Source organism: Rhea pennata, chromosome 10 (assembly GCF_028389875.1).
Source record: "Rhea pennata isolate bPtePen1 chromosome 10, bPtePen1.pri, whole genome shotgun sequence".
Classification (NCBI taxonomy): domain Eukaryota; kingdom Metazoa; phylum Chordata; class Aves; order Rheiformes; family Rheidae; genus Rhea; species Rhea pennata.
Genome location: NC_084672.1, coordinates 22419316 through 22436866, shown reverse-complemented (window position 1 = coordinate 22436866; position 17551 = coordinate 22419316). Strand labels below are relative to the sequence as shown.

Here is a 17551-nt window from a genome sequence, read left to right as displayed (position 1 = left end):
TCAGGTTATCCAGGGGAATGGACCCGAAATGCAGAGAGGCTTTGCCCTGGTTACAAAGAGCTGGGATCCATGGTTCACAGCAGGTTCTCTTCTCCATGTAACAGTGAGCTGAGTGAGCTGGAGCAGATTCAAAAAAAGCCCCTGGTGGTTGTCCTGCCACAGGTGGCAGCAGGTCAGTGCCTGGACCGGGGCAGAGAACCGCAGCAGCCTGTGCCCCTTCAAGCATCATTTCTCCAGGGGAGCAGGCAGCTCCCCCTTTTTTTCCTGGGAGGGGGACACAATCCGATCCCGTGTTAACATCTGCCCCCCCTGCCCCATAACCCATGCAAAATGTTTCTCTCCCAGAGAATGAAGTTTTGCCTGTTGGCGCTAACGGAGACCCTGCTAGCATTGGTGGGCTTTTGCCTGATTCTGCTGGGAAGCCAGCGGATCTGATGCCCGCACTGAAGGGTGCGCAGCCCCCAGCCCCTCCATCTGACCTAGGCGGGTGCTGCTCCTATGGCAGGCAAGGCTACGAAGGGCTTGATGTGAGTAAGCGTCCGAAGGATGTCCTGGGCTGAAAATTGGGTGGGAATCTCTCCTGAGAGCTGACCTGAGCGAAACCGTGGGCTTTTCATTTGCTCCCTTGGTAACTGCGGCCAGCACAGGAGAAACCTAGAGGAAGCTTGAAAATAAATTTCTGGTTCCGCGTAAATGGTTTGCTCGATCCTTGGGAATCCCTCCATTAAAATAAAACCTAAAAGCTCAACATTTTCAGTGTAACTTGGGCCTGAGTCTTGCTTTACGCACTTTCTCAGCGCCCTGGGACTTTGTCCTGCCCAGCCAAGCCCTGTGACTTGGCCAAGCAGCCGGGCTTGTGCGGGCCACGGAGGAATTCCCTTCCCAGCCAGGCCGCGGGAGAGGAGGGCTCTGGTTTTTCCTTGGCCTGTGTGCACTCGCAGGGCACTGGCAAGCAGCCGGGCTTGCTGATCAGCAGGTTTTTTGCTGTTCTTGAGGCCCACAGGCTAATGCAACCCTGTGCTGGGCGGGTGCCTCTCCGCGGCTTGGCCCTGCCGGCACCGTGGCTGTCCCCAGCTCCGGCCTGGGCACGGCCACGACGGCTCTTGGAGCAGCGAGGAGGGATGCTGGACTCGTCTGGGAGCTCAAGCTCCCCGCGCCGCTCTGCTCGGGTGGAAGGATGCCGGCTGATAAGGGGCGGATAAGGCAGCGGGAGGAACGGCCTTGCCCTTTGCCTCCGTGCCTTGCTATGGCTGGCAGGACGGTCGCAGCATCGCCCGCGGGCTGCCGCCCGGAGCAGAGGGAGCAAACACCTCCGGGGGCATCGGCTGCGGGGAGATAAAAAAAAAAAAAAAAAAAAAAAAACCTCCTTTCCTCCCCCGTAGCCACAGCGCCCTTCAGAAATGCAGAGGTGCCTGGGGGGGGGGGGGCGGGCGCATGAAGCATCGGGGGCAGGAAGGGTGCCCCCCCACCACCACCGGCCACCGCGCAGTGCCCCGGAGGTGCCCCTCACGCCAGCCCCCGCGGCGAGCGCTGGCACGGCGCCCGCGAGCCCTCGCAGCCCAGGAAAGCTGCCGTGGCCGGTCGGTCAGCCGGCGTTTTGTTTGGGAACCTTTCAATTTTCCTTTTGAGAGGACAAAGCCAACAGTTTTGGTTTTTTTTTTTTTCTTTCTTTTCTTTTCTCTCTCTCTCTCTTTCTTTCTTTTTTTTTTTTTTTTTTTTTTTTTTTGTAAAAACGAGCTGTGGATTTTGAGCAGGAAAGTGATTCCCCTGCCCTGCAGCAAAACTTGTTGGGAAGCTGCAAAGAAGTCACGCAGCGGGGACGTTCCCAGGCTGCCCGAACTCGCAATGACCCCTAAAGCTTCCTCTCTGCTTTCCCAAACCGGAGAGGACGTGTCGGCCGCGGCGCCCCTGCTTGGCGACGTCCTCGCCCCCGCGGGCTGGAGCCGCCGTGCAGGGGGCTGAGGGCCGGGTTTGGGGCGGGGGGATGTTTCCAGCTGCCCCTGCACATCCCCTGGGCTCGCCAGCCCCAGCCTTGCTTGCTCCTCCCATCCCGACTTCTCATCCCCAGCTCCCAGGGCTGCGAGAGCGGAGCTGGGGGAGGCAAAAAGCGCCGGGCGGCTGCTTTCAGCAGGGAAAGCAGCCTTCAGGTTTTATTTTATTTATTTTTTTTTAGCGGCCACCGAGCAGAGAACAGGTCAAGGCGAAGCGGGGAAGGCACGCGAGGAATGTGGCAGGGGTTCAGCGCATTCCTGCCGCGCTTAACTCTTGGCGGCCGGGAGGCAGCGGGGCCCTCGCTGCCGGGCGCGCCGGCGGGACGGGGCAGCTCGGCCGGTGAAGGGGCCGGCGCCTGGTCTGCACTGCTGCCGCCGCTGCTGGGACAGCCCCCGCGCCCAGCTCTGGGTGCTGTGGGTCAGATGAGGTGTGCAAGTATGGGGCGGGGGGGGGGGTCCGCACATGTTTCATTTGCATCCGGCATCTGCCTCGAAGATGACAGCGCTGGGGCCCATCCTGCCCAGGGCCTTCCTTGAGTTTGCAGTGGCAGGGCAGGTTCAATCCATGCTGGTAACGTGTGTTTGGCCCCTTTGGGGTGTCACCTCCCCCCCCCTCCACCCCACCCCAGCACCCCACCGAGAGCTGGGCTCAGCCCTAGCCCAGCCCTTGGCTGCAGAGGCTGGTGGGGTGCAGCTCGGCCCCAGCGGCACATGACGAGGAACTGAATCATCTCCTCTGCCTTCGGCCCTGGGGAGGCCCGAGTCCGCTCCACCCCATGGACCGAACCCCGGGAACACCCTGGCTCCATCACGCAAACATCCCGGGGCTGGTGGGGCCCGGAGCATCCCTGCGCAGAGGCACCCAGCTCTCATCGCGGTCCAGCCCCGGTGTCCCCGGCACCCAGGCCCTTCCCACCCCATTTCCAGTGGCTCACAAGCTTTGCACAGCACCTAGCACCCCGAGACCCACGTGGGGCAGCTGGGGGCTTTGCCGGCCCCATGGCGCTGAAGCGCCCGGGGTGCCAGGGTGGGAGTTATGCCCTGGGAACATCCCCGATTCGCCGCCGCCCCGAGGTGGGCAGGAGCATGCCGCAGCCGGGCTGACCCGGTCTCCCCGCACGCGGGCCGGGATCGCCTCCCAGGCCCGGCCAGCGGCCAGGAGACGCTGAGCCGGCGCCCAGCGCCGCATTTCAAGGCTCAGCCTGGCCAAGGAGCCAAACCCCGTCTTTGAGATCAAAGGAGGGAAAGGAAACGGCGAGCAAGGGAGCAACGGTGCTGCCGCAGGAGCACCAGCCTGCCCGCACCGGCGTGAAGCGGGACACTGGGACCAGCCCTTGGTGAAGGGACTGGGAGGACTGGTTTAACCCTTTGGGTCCCAGCTGCCCCCTCTCACTCCCCAGCCACAATAATTTTGCCCCCTCTGGCGCAGTGAGCCCTGAGCCGGGATGTGCTAGGCGCTGTACAGACGCACGGCCCCCAGCTCCAGCAAGGCGTTTTAGTCTGTGAACTGTCCCAAAAGTGAGTGGGCGCAGGACCATGTTCCTCCCCCCCCCCAACTCCACCAATCCTCCTTGGGCCACATGGTTCAGGAGTGACAGGAGAGGGTGGGATGCAGAGGACACAGCTGGTCCCCCCTCTTTTGGGACTGGGTGGGACAGGGAATTTTTTTTCCTCCATCTTTCCTGGCCAAGTGGTGAGCCATGAGTGACCCAGGACTGCGGCACTGGGCCAGGTCCCAAGGCTGGACTGCAGCAGATCTCAAAGCAACCAAAAGTTTGGAAAGTTTGGTTGGAGGTTTTGAAACCCAGCAGCGCCGAGGCCAGGTCTTCAAGTGCCCCAGAGGCTGAAGGATGCGCCACGGGGGGCTGAGCCTGTGCTGCACTACAGCTTTGCCCTTCCTGGCATGAAGCACCCCGGCAGCTCCTGCTCAGCACCCCTGTCTCATGGGCCCGCCCTTCCAGGAGTCGGGGAAACTGAGGCAGCTGAGAGCAGGTGAGCTCCCATCATCCTGCCTGAGCCAAGGCTCAGTTTGGGGGTGTCACAGGGTGGTGGAGGACCTTCTAGGTGCTGGGGCGGGGGACATGAGTGGTGGGATGGCAGAGGAAGCTGCCAGGGGCTGGAAGCCTCCCCTGGCCAGTAGCCCCTTGGCACTGAAATACCAAGACACTTTGCAGAGAAGAGCCAGAAGGACAGGGCAGGTGCTTTGGGCAACACTGCCCCGTTCCCCCCCACCACCACCAAGGACACCCATTTTGGTGAGGTGTCTGTGCTCACCCGGGCTCTGAACCCGGGATACCCTGTCCCTGCAGTGACTCAGACACTGTGTAGGAAACCCAGACACCCCTCCCCACCTGCCTCCCCCCATCTCGCTGCCTGCCTGGCTTTGCCCTCCAAACCCATCCTAGAGGCTGTCCCAGCAGGAAACATAATGTTACTGCCCTACCTGGACCCTGAGCACCACAGCACCCTGTTTTGGCTGGATTTGGCGCTTTGGGCTGGAAAACCCCCCGTGCAGGGCTGCGTGCAGCTGCAGGAGATCCTGCACGCACACGAGGGCAGTAGAGGAGAGTGCAAAGGGTTTTTCCACTCCCTTGCAGCACGATCAGCCTGGCTCCCGCAGCGCGCAGGGATGGGACGGGGATGGAGGCCATAAAGGCAGCAGCGGTGCCTCGTCATCCTTTCAGAGCCAGGCCCATGGGGCTGCCTACAGTGCTGCAGGGTCCCATATGGGGGTCCTTTATGTACCTCTAGCATAGACTGCTTCCCAAGCCCTCACCTCTGAGACCTGGGGGACAGCAAGGTCAGAGCAGAGCCTGCTGCACATTTTGTGGGGGGGGAGGGGAGGGGAAAAATCAGATCTGCCCTAGGAGAAGGTTTGGACAACCCATACAGTGCTCACCTGTCCCTCCCACCCCAAACCTCTGCATTATTATCTCCCCCAGAGAGCCAGGACTCTTCTCACCTCCTTAGAGATGCAGCGCTTCTCACACCCTCCCAGACTGCCTCCCTTCAGAGGCTCCCTCTGAGAGATCCAGGCCCTCAGCCCTTCCCCTGCCCAGGTTACAAAGCAGGAGCCCTTCCCCTCACCCTTGCTCTTGTGACTAATGCAGGACTAATACGGCCATGCACCACCCTGCTGTGGCTCTGCCTTTGCAAGTGAGCCTGCCCTGCTCCGAAGCGGGGACCCATGCTCAGTCGTCTCCTCAAGAAGAGTCTAGAGCAGGACTCCACCAGCTCCATCCATTGCAGCCTTCCAGGAGGGTCCCCAGAGGTGCAAGTCCTTAGAGGATGTAGGGCTGATCAAGGCAGGGAAATTCAGCACATAAAGCGCATGCTTCACTGCTAGCCAGGGCAAAAACCAAACCTCCAGGGACCCTCAGCTGTCATCCAGTCCCCAAATCCTGGGCTCAGTTACATGAGGTGAAGAGAGGCCACAGCCACGACATCCTCAGCTCAATTGCTCTTTCTGCCAAAAGCAAGGGTTAGAGGGCCAGTGGACACTGCTGAGACTCCTCTAGGGGCACGTGCCGGTGTGACAAGGGACCTGCCACCAGTGACATCTATGGAGAGCCACGAGGATGGCTCCAGGAATTAAGCAGTGGGAAGGAACAAAGCCTCTGAAGCATGTGGAGAACATTACCAATGATTGTGAGGAGGGTCCCAGATGGCTCCATTAACTTGGCATGAAACCCCAGTCCTAGATGAAAGGGGATGGAGGTGTCCTGGACTCCCCTCTCCACAGGAGCAGGCGGGCTCTGATACCTCCTATGTCTATGTGCCTGGGGATGGATGATTCCTTGACAGCTGCACCAAAATACCAGTGGGTATTTCCCTCTCCCCAGCCACTCCCCAAAGCCACCTTTAAGACAGGAAGAAATACAGATACTGGGTTCTCCTTTCCACACTTTATTCTCGCCTCCTCCCCCGATTCACACCGCGGCAGAGGAGCGGGCACACTTCCTGCGCATGACAACAACAGCCAGAGCAACGACGGCCAGCGCAACAGCTGCTGCCACAGAGATCAGCCCCATGCCCACGGCAGACACTGCCGCTGCACCTGTAAAATCAAATCAAGCCATTAAAACAAGTCACAGGATCTTTCAAATGGGGCTGTAGCTGGTGGAGGACTTACCCTGTCCTCCTTCTTTCCACTCTCCTGAGGAGCCCATTGCACCTGGGTCTGCGGTGAGGAACACAGGTCCAATGACAACATCTGCTTCTACCTCTTTCCCTGAGAAGGAAGGAGCTGTTAGGAGCCCAGGGCTTGGCTGCCAAGCTTACCTGTCCGATAGGACACCTGCCCCATGGGGCTCTTACCACTGGCAGAGGGTGCATCTCTCCGGAAGCGACGGCTTGGCCATCTGTCCAGGTGATTGAGTCTCCTGGACAGTGCAGGTAGCTCACAATTCCCAGTCTCACAGCAGCTGCAGATGTCCCTGGTGCCTTCCACTGGTGCCCAGCTGGAATGGGATGGGAAAGAGCATTATCCTAGCAGGTCAGTAATTTACCAGTGTCCCTCCCTCTCCAGAGCTTTCTGCAGGCAAGAGAAAGGTGGCCAAAGGCACCTGAAGGAACTGAAAGGAAGCTGTCATACACCAGCAACATAAGGCCCACAAGGGTGCCTAAGCACAGAATTGCCAGACCAGCAACTGATGGATCCTCATCCACGCCACCCACAGCACACACAATGTATTTGTGCCCTTTGGACAATGCTTGGGTTTTGGATGCAGCCACTGCTTGGTTCAGATTCATGAAACTCCCTGTATCACACCAGCAAGCTTTAAGCTGTATTTGGAGAGAGGGTTGAGACCTGTGGTCCTGCCCATATCTCTCTTGGGCAATTTCACATTAGTGTAAAAACTCTTCTCTTTCTTGCACCCCAGTATTATGCACCAGCTACTCACATGTTCCTGGCTTTGTTGAAAGAGCAGGCCTTGTTCAAGGGGTCAGGGGCTTGGTCAGCTGGGGTGACCTTCAGGTGGCAGGTGATGTAGATCTGCAGGGTAAAGCAGAAGGAGAGAGGTGAGGATCCTCTTGTGCAGGACATCAGCCTTTTCTGGGTTGGACCTCATGGAGGAATGATAAAGTCTTACCAAGTTTCTTGTGTCCCCTGCAAACCTGAACACGTCAATCCTGAATCGAAGCATGTCCTCCCTGGGCCGTGGGGTTATGAAGGCAGAGCTGGTATCGTCTGACCTTCCATCTACCAGGCATCTATAGACACAAGAGTGAGGGTCAGGAACATCTGAGCTGGGCATCTCCCCAGCCATCACAGCAGCTGCCAGGCTCCAGAGAAGGCTCCGAGGCCTTACCCATTGAAATCGATAATGGAGTAGTGAGGAGAAGAGTCACTCTCTGGGCTCAGAGCTGCCACACAGTTGTCCACAAACAGCCTCAAAGGCACATGGTTCTCGGTGCTAACTTCCGCCTGGATGTTCAAGATGTCACCCAGCTGGAAACCAGTAAAGGGTCTCTCTGCACTCCAGTCCTCTGCAAGGCAGCATTATCATGAGAAATGGAGGGGTGGCTCCTTCTTGTCCCCGAGCTCCCCAGCAACAAGAGCCAAAGCCAGGGAGTGAGTAAGCAGGAGATGAACTCCAAGGGACCAGACCAGGGCTTGGCTTTGAGCCCATTGACACAGGCACGGGTATTTGCTCTTTGGCAGATTGGCTGTCCATCCTTCTCTAGTAGGAAGGCAACAGCCAACAGCCTTCCGCCTGCTGGGCAAAAAGGCCTTGTGCTCCTGCTGTACTAGGAGAATAGAGTGGGTACTCGTTTCCATACAATGGGGTGACTTCCCACCTACCATTCATGAGGCGCAGGGAGAAAACCAGCCTCTCTTCTGCAGACAGGGTGGAGCTGAAGGGAGCCCACGTGGGCTTGATGGCATTGCTGCTCACATTTTCCCTCCTGGGGAAGGGAAGGTTGCTTATTAGGATGAAGTCCTGTGGTAGCAGTTAAGGACCAGGAGAGCATGAGGACACGTTACCCTTACCTAGGATAGATGCACTCAATGGGGATCACAGCGGGGTTGGTCCGGATGATGACTGGATTGCTGGCTGGGCTGGGGTCATAGTTGATGAGTGTGCGGTAGATGAGGGAGTCAGGAGTTACCTGGGAAGAAGTAGATGTTGAAAACCTGACAGTGAGGCCATTCCTGCTGCCCCACCACTACCCATCTGCTCCAGAGTAGTTTAACTGAGAGCAGATCACAGTGTCCTTTTGCCATTGGTAAATTTTGTGAAAATCCAAAGAAAAAGGTAAAAAGCTGGGTGAAAGAGATTGGAAAAAAAAGTCTGAAGACCAGAGCGTTGATATGCAATCCCTTTCCATACTAGTCTTCACCCCATCCGTACTAGGACAGTGTCCAGGTTGCCTGAGGAACTCCTGCTAATGCATGCTGATCATGACCCTTCCTAAAGGCCCTGGGCCTTTGCCCCACCAGGGCTGGAGGAATAAAGGGAGCAAAGCATCTTGTGATTGTCTGCAGGTGAAACTCCCTCTGTAGAGAGATGCATCAGGTGGCTCATAGTACCAGTCCTTTGGCATGGGCATGTGTTGGATGCTGGGCCCAGGTCTGATTCAGAGCTAGAGGCCAAAATTGCTAGGGCGTACGTGTGGGCACCTGTCTCCATCCCAGGAGCCATAGCAGTGTGCTAGGAGCAGGGCTGCTGGTGGTTAGAGGCAAACTCAGCTTGGTGCACATACACAGGCTGCCCAAGCAGTGCCTGGCTCTGCTCTTCTGCCAGCACATATTCCGGAGGAGACCACAGCTCAGCCCAGCCCAAGCGCAGGCACAGAGCCGTTGTTGACAGTCAGCCGCTGGAAAACGCCACAGTAGGAGAGGTCCCACCTCCCTGTCCCACCTTATCTTTCCATCTTCGTGCCTCACGGTGGGAAGGAAAAGGCCTTTGCAGGGCAAACGTTAGTGCCTCAAGCACAGGCGTGCTGTAAAGCAGTTGAGCTCTCAGTTCCCTCTGTTACAGGGGAAGCACAGGCAACACACAGCCCTACAGGCAGTGAGGTGGGGAACACTGTTCCTTAATCAGCAAATTGAACTTCCTAATTGGGCAAGGTGTGAACGAATTGGGCCTGATGTGTGGACTGAACATTAACACTGTTGGTGCATCTCAGGCTGAAAATACAAAGCATCTATTGGAAGAAAAGAAAAAAAGTTTCCATTTGGGAGAAATGTCCACTCATCCTTCCCCAGGAAGTTTCTTGCCTGTGCTCTGTGTCAGGCACCCAGAGCTCCCATGGCCTCACAGGACTCAGAATCTGCTGCATCCTGGGCTCACACACCTTGGAAGGGCCCTGGCCTGGCAGAGATGTCTAGGGAGAGCAGGGCAGGAAGGAGGTGGCAGGGGAGAGCTGCCTGCTCACACCAGACATCGCACTCACAGGGCCATGCAGAGTGAAGGACAGCAGCTACATCCTGGCTGGGGCAAGGTCCTGGAGCCCAGAGCTGCTTCAGGAGCTCCTGCACTGTTCAACAGGGAGAGGAGCAGCGCCTTGGGGAAGGTGAAAGCCAGAGACACTGGGGGAACAGCCTGGGCACCTCCACCGTGGTTAACTCCACCAGAGTCAGCCAATCGCAACCTCTCTTTGGCTGCCACAGGGAAAGAGTCCCAGTACAGAGCAGCCTGCAATCATCATCTCTCCAAGGCTTTCTTCAGCCCCACAGCCAAGATTTGAAGAACGCAGGGGACCTGGATTCACCATGTGGCATTGGCAGACCCCAGCGGTGGGTGATCTGCCAGGTCAACAGCCACAAACCCCTATACACTGAACCCCCTAGCCCATCCAAACCAGTGGACAGCAAAGCAGCGAGTCCTTAAGTAGGAGCTCAGAAACCACGAGGGTGCCTCAGAGGTGGGCCAAGAACCTGGTTTATAGACAAAACCTCTTACCTGCACGATGCTACCGCACTCGTGGAGCCCGGCGGCGAAGGTCACGGTGTTCTGCACAGCATTGAGCGAGGAGTGCTTGCAGGCAGCTGGGCCCAGGGTCAGGTCTGCCACATTGATGAGGCGCCCAGTGCCAAAGAGGTCCCTGTGCACTGTCACCACCATCTGAGCCTCCTGGCACTGCACCATCACAGGATGCCTCCCAGAGACAGCCCGTGACTGTGCCTCGTCCATCCATGACCAGGCGTAAGGGTCAGCCCTTGACCTGTGGCTTGCCGGCTCGCTCCAAGAGAAATCCCAGGGGGTGTAAGAAGCCACTTCACCCACCGCCCAGCAGAGAAGAGCCAGCGCCAAGCTGCTTTGGGGTCCCATCCTGCCTGCTTCCAGTGAACCCGAGCACAGAGACAAAAGGCTGCTCTGGGATCCTTTATATGCTGGAGCCGAAGGGAGCAAGAGCTGTCCGCCCCCGGCTTCGAGGGCGGCCGGGGACCAATGGCACCCAAAGCCCAGCCCTCCGCAGTCACGGCGAGTCAGTTCCGGGGTGCTGGAGCCCCCCGTCCGGGGCTGCCCAAGGCAAGGGAAAACATCCTCGTCAGCCTCTTTCACCAGATTGTTTAGAAAACTCAGCAGAAGCCGGAGACGGGGAGACTGGTACAAAATGACTTGTTTAGGTTAAGCTTGTGGTGATAAGGGGCTTTTCAAGGCTCCCAGGGGAGGTGACAAGAGCAGGAGAGCTGGGAGTGGGGGGCTGGTACGCGAACCACACTGAAGGCGCTTCCGCATCCTCTCCGCAGGGACCCGACCCCTGCCTGGCTCCACCATCCTCTCCGGAGACTCTGGTTTTCCAGTGTTTCCCAATCATATTCTCCTTGTGCTGAGCAGGCCAGAGCAGAGGGAAAGCAGGAGCATGTGTGCTTGGCCCCCTCCAGCCCGAGCTATGGCTTTGTGTGGCTCCCTGGCCCTCAGCAAGACCAGCACTAACCAAATGTCTCACCCTTGACTTGAGCACCAGCTGAAAGAGCACCTTCACCACAGACATGAGTTCAGCTGGTCTCAGCTGGGCTGATAAGCCCCCCATCCTCTACCTTGGCTTAGCTGGCAATGAGGTCACCAGCAAGGCTCAGCTGCAGCTTTTTTTAAATTATTTTTTATTTATTTTTTTTTATTTATCTCTGCTGTTCTTCCCCATCTCTTTGGGTTGTGTTTGTTTTGTTGCCTTCAAGGAAACGGGATCAGAATATAACAACAAGCAGTGCCCCACCCCTCCTGGCTTTTCCTATCTCTCCCTTCCCCAAATGACAGCACCATATTTTATATTCCACCCCCTGCAACCAAAGCTGGGAAGTGTCTGGGGCCAACTCTACAGCTATCAGAAAAAGGAACAAGGGAAGCTGCTAAAAAGAAAACCTGCATGTTTTCAGACCAGTCACTTCAGTTTCTCCCTTCTTTTGAGTGTGTCTTTAACTAAAGGCACAAGGAAGAGATTTTTAGAGTGCAGGAACAGCAGATCTCAGTCCCAAACACCCTGTGCCAGGCAATGCCTGGGTGCAGAGGAGCTCTGCAATTGCCTTGTGCAGCTCAGCACAGGAGGTACCCCTCTTCACACCTGCAACTCCTCCTCTGCTTTTTGTGAGGTCCCTGGCAAGTTTTAGGCAAGGGGCAGCTGAAAGCCTCTGATTTGGAGAGCTGAGCTGGAACAACTCAACACTTGTTCATATGGAAATGCAAAGAAACAGAAATGAAAACAAGCTTTTGGGTCAGATGTCTGTTGTTACCATGAATAAATCATCTAACCCCCTCACCCAAGACAGGGTCCAGCATGGTCTGCTCTTGCCTGTGGCTGTTCAGATTGTGACTTCCAGGACACTGGTAAATTGCCCAGGCCTCTCCGAAGTTCCACAGTGAAAGAAGTCCCTCAGCTCCCTGGTTTCTTACCACTCATCCCATCTTTTGGGGACAGCTGCCACATACTGCCAGTCCAACATCAACTGGGCAGTGTGCCGTGCCTATGCAAACAGGGGCAGGAACCAAACCAAGTCAAGTACACGGGTTTCTTCAGCCAGTCCGTCCTTAGCAGAAGCCCACCAGTTTTGGGGCTAGGAATGGCTTGCGCCCAACAACACCCTCAGGATGCACTCATGTGAAGATCCTACATTCCTGCTGCACCGCAAGAGAGCGTCGAGCCTTTGCAAAACCTTTGGCCTTTCCTGCTGGCTCTCCCCAGTATGGAGCCAATCCCCCTCCCTGCTGCTGTCAGCACAGCCAGGACTTCACCTTCACGTTTAAAATACCTTGAGATTGGTAATTGCGTAGAAATACCAGGGATTCCAGCATACAGGCACCGAGCCGAACACTGTGCGTCAGGGAGCCTCCGTCTCAGGAATATATTTGGCAAATACATTTGCACTGACAGCAGATAACATGAGCAACTGATGCTGGATCAGTAAATAAACATCTGCCTCCCCCTATCAGCAGGGGGAAAGCATCACAGCGAAGGCAGCTAACTCAGCCATGTCCTTGACTCACAAGGACCACAGGAGCTGGCTGAGCTCACCCCCATCTGGTCTCTCACAGCCACTGCTGCAGAAATGCAGCTCAGGTACCAGCCCCAGGTTAGGTTACAGCTCGTTGGGTGTCAGGGTAGAGAGAGGCCTTCATCCCCCTAGGAAGGGGAATCACTCTGAGAGGTCACTTGATTTTCGCATGGCTAAAATTAGCAAAGGTGAATCCCATGCAGAGGAACATGCCAGAGCTCAGAGCAGAGAAGATATTTGTCTCCGAGAAAGGGAATTTCTGCTCCCAGAGTAGCTCTCGCCAGACTTACCACATGACCATCTGTCCCTTCATCATTCCAACCATAACATGAAGCTGGCCACATATCAGCACAGCTGGGAAAGAGCACAAGCACATTGTGACACAGAAGAGCAGCCTCCTCTGGCCTGGCCATGCGGGTACAGGACATCACGGGTGAACAACGGGATCTTCTCCAAGAGTCTGATGAATTTAACAGCAGTGAAGCAAACTAGAAATGGTGGCGTTGGCAGAGGAGGGTCTGCCAGGGCCAACAGTTTGGATGGATGACAGAGGTAGGAGGAAGAGCAAGAGACAACCACAGGGAGGGACCAAGGAGCAGCCTAGAGAAAATATGGCTTCAGGACAGAGGGAGCAGAGGAGAGCTCAGAAGCATGCAGGAATGGGCCTGGGATCTGCTTCATGCCCAGTTCTGCTCTTGAAGCTCAAGTATACTCCAGCCCCAGGGCCCTTCAAGGACAGAGGTGGACATTTCCTAGCAGGATGGGCCTCCAAAGGGCAGGCAGCGCAGGACATCATGCCTATTTTCAGGGGGCCCCAGCTCATTACCCAAAACCACAGCTAACAACAGCAAGAAGGTCAGCTCACTTTTTTCCTGCTAGCCCCATTTGAGAACCCATCCAAACTCTGATGAATGTCACACATCTGACCTATACCAAACACTGCTCCAGCCAAAAGTTGCAATGAACACAGGTGAACGTGCAGCACCAAAACCAGGTGCTTAAAACAAGTCACCCAAGTTTGTCCTCAGGGCAAACACCTTGTCCCAAGACTCATGCCTTAGTCCTTCTGAAGGGACTTGGCACAGTGATTTTTCAGCACATCTCAGAGGTCAGGTGGCAAATGCTTCCAGAATCTACCTGAAAAAGGAAGGATTTTTTTTTCCAAATCACAAAACTCAGCAGTTAGAGGACCCACACTAGTGCGGTTCCCACCTCTACCTAAAGTGCAAACCTCTCCTGCACTGGTGGAGAATCACAGCTCCTGGGACTTGCAGCAGAGACTTCCTCTCTTAAGGCTGCTCTGCTGAGCAAAGGAATAAGTTAGTTTTACAGGACCAGAAAAAATAAAGCAAATGCAACTCAAGCAAGTAGTAGCTAAAGCCCCTTTCTCAGTGGGAGTGGGGGCAGAAATTCCAGTCCCTGCACCAAGGACTGTTTATACATATAAATATGTAACAAGCCTTGAATAAAATATATAAACAGTCCTTGGTGCAGGGACTGGAATTCCTGCTTCTGTCTGTCCCAGGAAGATCCCTATCCACTAGGCCCCATGTTCACTGTTACGCTCCCTTCCTCATCCAGCAAATCTTGATTTTCCTTTTTCCCCCCCATACAGCAGTAGTTTTAGACAGGATAGGTAGTAAGCGGATTCAGATCCTCATGGATCAGGCCCCTCCAGAGAACAAGAAAGCCCAGAGAGGATGAGGTTTAAGGATTATCACAACAGCATCCAGTACTGACCATCCCAGACTTCAAGGCACAGCTCCAAGAGCCTTCGGCCATGGAAGTTTTACAAGGCACCTCTCTGTGCAGCTGAAGACTGCAGGAAAGTTCTGATCTGTTTTCTCCTACCACCTTCCCCAAGAAGCCTCTGCTCTAAGCAACATCCTGTGGGCACTGTGAGCCCTCTGCATCAGGAGCCCATTTCACCTCTCCCACAACACCCTTTCCAGCTCCTCCTCTGCAAGCAGCAGAGTCTCTAAGCCAGGCCCCGGTTGCCCTTAAGCGTAGGGAGGCCAACGCGAGATCGAAGCCCTCTCTACCTTTCGGTAAGGAGACTTTAGGAGCTACCGCTTCTTGCCTTAGGCAGGTCAGGGGCCCAGGCAGCCAGCCCTGCTTCAAGTGGGAGCCTGAGGAAAGAGTAAACATTACTCCCTTCTAGTTTCTTCTGTCACAGTGTTGGTTTTTTTTTTTTTTTTTTTTTTTAAACAGATTGTCACTTCCTAGGTCCAGACTCTGGGCCAAGGTGACCAGTCCCTGTGCCACAGATCTTCACAGAGGTCCTTTTTCAGCCTGAGGACAGCTGAGCTCAGTAGAGAGGGGCACAATATTAGTAATCCTACCCCTCACTTCCAGTGTCACCTTGTCTTCCTTCAGGGTGAGACACCAGGGCAAGGCAAGACTCAGCTCACATCAACTACAGGATCACTCCACATTGGGATCAGAGTAAGGGGCAATGTCTTTAACCAAGGAGATCCTCATCACCTGAGATCTTGCAGGCACCTACATGACAGCCTAAGATCTCTTCAGGCAGGGATATCACAGCCATTGGGGCTTTTACACTCCTGCTTGCAGCCCAGGATCATCACAAGACATGAAGAGCAGCTGTTTATTATACACAAAATTAGAGGGCCAATTTGTGAAAAGTATTTCAGAAGTGCAGTTAAATACAGCCTGTATTGACTTGCTGAAGAGATGTGATATCAGGAGGAAGTCTAAAGCAGCTGGTAAGCTTCTCAAGTCAGTAGTTCTGTCTCTTCACCCAGAAGAATGGTTCTGAGCAAATCTACCTACCACAAAAATAGAGGTGATGGCACACACTCCAGAAACATGTTCTCCCTGATGAAGGCCTCAGGGTAACCCAGCTCAAAGTGGTGGTGGTAGGGGGAAATCCTCTCATATTGGAAGTTCAGTGCTCAAAAAGAAAAAAAGAAAAAAAAAGAAAAGAAAAAAGAAAAAAGCACTCTAAAGTCCTTGCACTCTTGTCACAAGGGTTTAAAGCAGTTCTCTTAAGGGGCAATGAAAGTCTTGACCACTGCTGCAAGACAGGCTGTTTACCTTGTTTTCTAACCACATCCCTACATGCTCTGAGTTTTACTAAATCCTTAGCTCCCTCTGGCTTTAAATCACTTTCACTTCAGCATAAGTGAATAGTTACCAGAATGGAGCAGCCCCAGCTGGCTCCAGTGGAAGGTAAAATATGTTGTAAGGCTAAAGGCAATATCATGTTTCTAGGATTAAGAACACGTGCAGAAGTCACAGCCAGAGGTTCTCAGTTCCTACCTAGGTGCTCTGGGAGACACTGACAGAGCTGTAATGCTGTACAAAGCCCTGCTGGAGGCAAGGCTTCAGGAAAGTGAGACCTGAATCAGATTCAGGCAGGCAAAGAAGCAGTTAGGATCCCACTCACTGTCTCCAGAGACTGAAGCTTTCTCCGCCCCTCCACCCCGCTTGAAAGCTTCCCACAGTCCTTCAGGTTTATTTTTTTTATTGGATAGACTATAGGAGTTGAAAACAGTGATTTAAATGGGGCTGCTGGATTTCCGGCAGACGATCAGAGCTCCTAGAGCAGCAAGGATCAGAACAAGACCAGAAACTGCAACCAGCCCCAACACCATCCAGAAGTTCCCTTCTAGACCTAGGAAGGAAAAACAAGGTGGTGGTCATGGCCAGAGCTGGGACCTGTCACGTATACCACCTCTTCCTGAGCTTGCCCTACCTTGTGAAGGCGTCCTCAGGACTAAATGATCCTGCCAGCTGTGGATAAGGAGGGGTCCAACCACAACATCTGCTTCTTTCACCAAGGAATCTGAGAGGAAGGACACATGAGTACACACAGGCTCATGTAAACCTTTGCTCTCCCAAGCCATGGATTAGCATTGAGGAGCCAACAGGTAGTGAGGCAGCTCTAGCCATCCAGGTCTAACCAAGTTAGACATCATGGCAACAGAGCACAAGAGGCATGTCAAGACCTACCAAGCTGGGAGGACAGTTCTCTCCTAAAACGTCCTCCTTGCCTTTGGGAGGCAGCATGAAGCCTCCTGGAGTGCTCAGCCAAGCCACAGCTCCTCACCTCGCAGCAAGAGCAGACATCCCTGGTGCCTTCCACAGGAGCCCAGCTGGAAGAGAAGCCTGTGACCAGCCTGCCCTGCTCTAGGAACCCTTTCCATGCCTCCTCTGTGATCTCCTAGAAGGAGCCCCAATCATCCCCTGCCACCCATTCAGACCAGATGGCCAAGTCCACCTTCCTGGACCATGGCATGTCAGATGAGAAGCCCAAGCTCTTTACCCTTGAATAAGTTGCTATTCCAGCTACTCACAGGCTTCTGGTTTTGTCAAAGGAACAAGCCTTGTTCAGAGGGTCTGGAGCTTGGTCAGCCAGGGAGACCTTCAGGTGGCAGGTGATATAGATCTGGGGGGCAAGAGGGGGCAGAGTAGAGTCATTAGGCTGGCATTTGCCTTTATTGCATACACTCAGCACTCATGCATGAATTTGGTCTCCAGTGGGACCACCATCTCCCCAGATCAGCTCATTCCCTCCTACTTCTTTCAAGACACTTAAGCATTCAGCTACTGAAAGGCCATCAGAACAACTGGTCAGAAGGGAAAAGCACGGGGCTCATCTCGACTAGTATCAGGGCTGCTTTTCAAGACACAGCCTTGGCTCAGAGGGCTGAGAGTCAGAAGCAGTAATGAAAGGTGATTTCATTCATATTTAGCTATGAGGTAGTTGCTAGAATTACATTGCCAGGGAAAATAATTTATTAACCTGGTCTACAGAGTTAAGCCACATCCCCACCCAGCCAAGCAGATCACTTGTTCTAAGAGGGATTTACCAGGTTACTGGAATTTCCTGCAAACTTGAATGCATCTACCACAAACTGAAGCACATCTTGCCTGGGTCTTGGGGATATAAAAGTTGAGGTGGCATCATCCAGCTGCCCATCCACCAGGCATCTAGGCAGAAGATACGGTCAGCAGAATCCCACTATTGTAGATATCCATAACCAGCACAAAGACATGTTTGTAAAGGCACAGCCAGCTCTTACCCACTGAAATCAATGAGAGTATACTGAGGAAAAGAGTTCCTGTCTGGGGTTGGGGTAGCCACACAGCTGTC

The 17551-nt window shown here is 54.6% G+C and overlaps 1 protein-coding gene across 1 annotated transcript; it reads right to left on the bottom strand.

Annotated features, from left to right (window-relative positions):
- Nucleotides 1–5920: 5920 nt before the first annotated feature.
- On the bottom strand, nucleotides 5921–10270 carry LOC134144569 (zona pellucida sperm-binding protein 3-like). Its single transcript, XM_062583612.1, has 9 exons — nucleotides 9902–10270; nucleotides 7987–8105; nucleotides 7798–7901; nucleotides 7304–7481; nucleotides 7085–7205; nucleotides 6896–6987; nucleotides 6309–6451; nucleotides 6124–6222; nucleotides 5921–6048 (listed from the first exon to the last, which is right to left on the bottom strand). Exons 1-9 carry the CDS (start codon nucleotides 10268–10270, stop codon nucleotides 5921–5923), a joined length of 1353 nt encoding a protein of 450 aa, XP_062439596.1.
- Nucleotides 10271–17551: the final 7281 nt, after the last annotated feature.

Excerpts from the sequence above, each read along its gene's own strand:
- LOC134144569 (XM_062583612.1), bottom strand. The coding sequence starts at position 10,270 with ATGGGACCCCAAAGCAGCTTGGCGCTGGCTCTTCTCTGCTGGGCGGTG. Across the intron at positions 6,452-6,895 it reads TTCAACAAAGCCAGGAACAT|CTGGGCACCAGTGGAAGGCA; the intron begins GTGAGTAGCTGG and ends ATCCCATTCCAG. Across the intron at positions 6,223-6,308 it reads AGATGCACCCTCTGCCAGTG|GGAAAGAGGTAGAAGCAGAT; the intron begins GTAAGAGCCCCA and ends CTTCCTTCTCAG.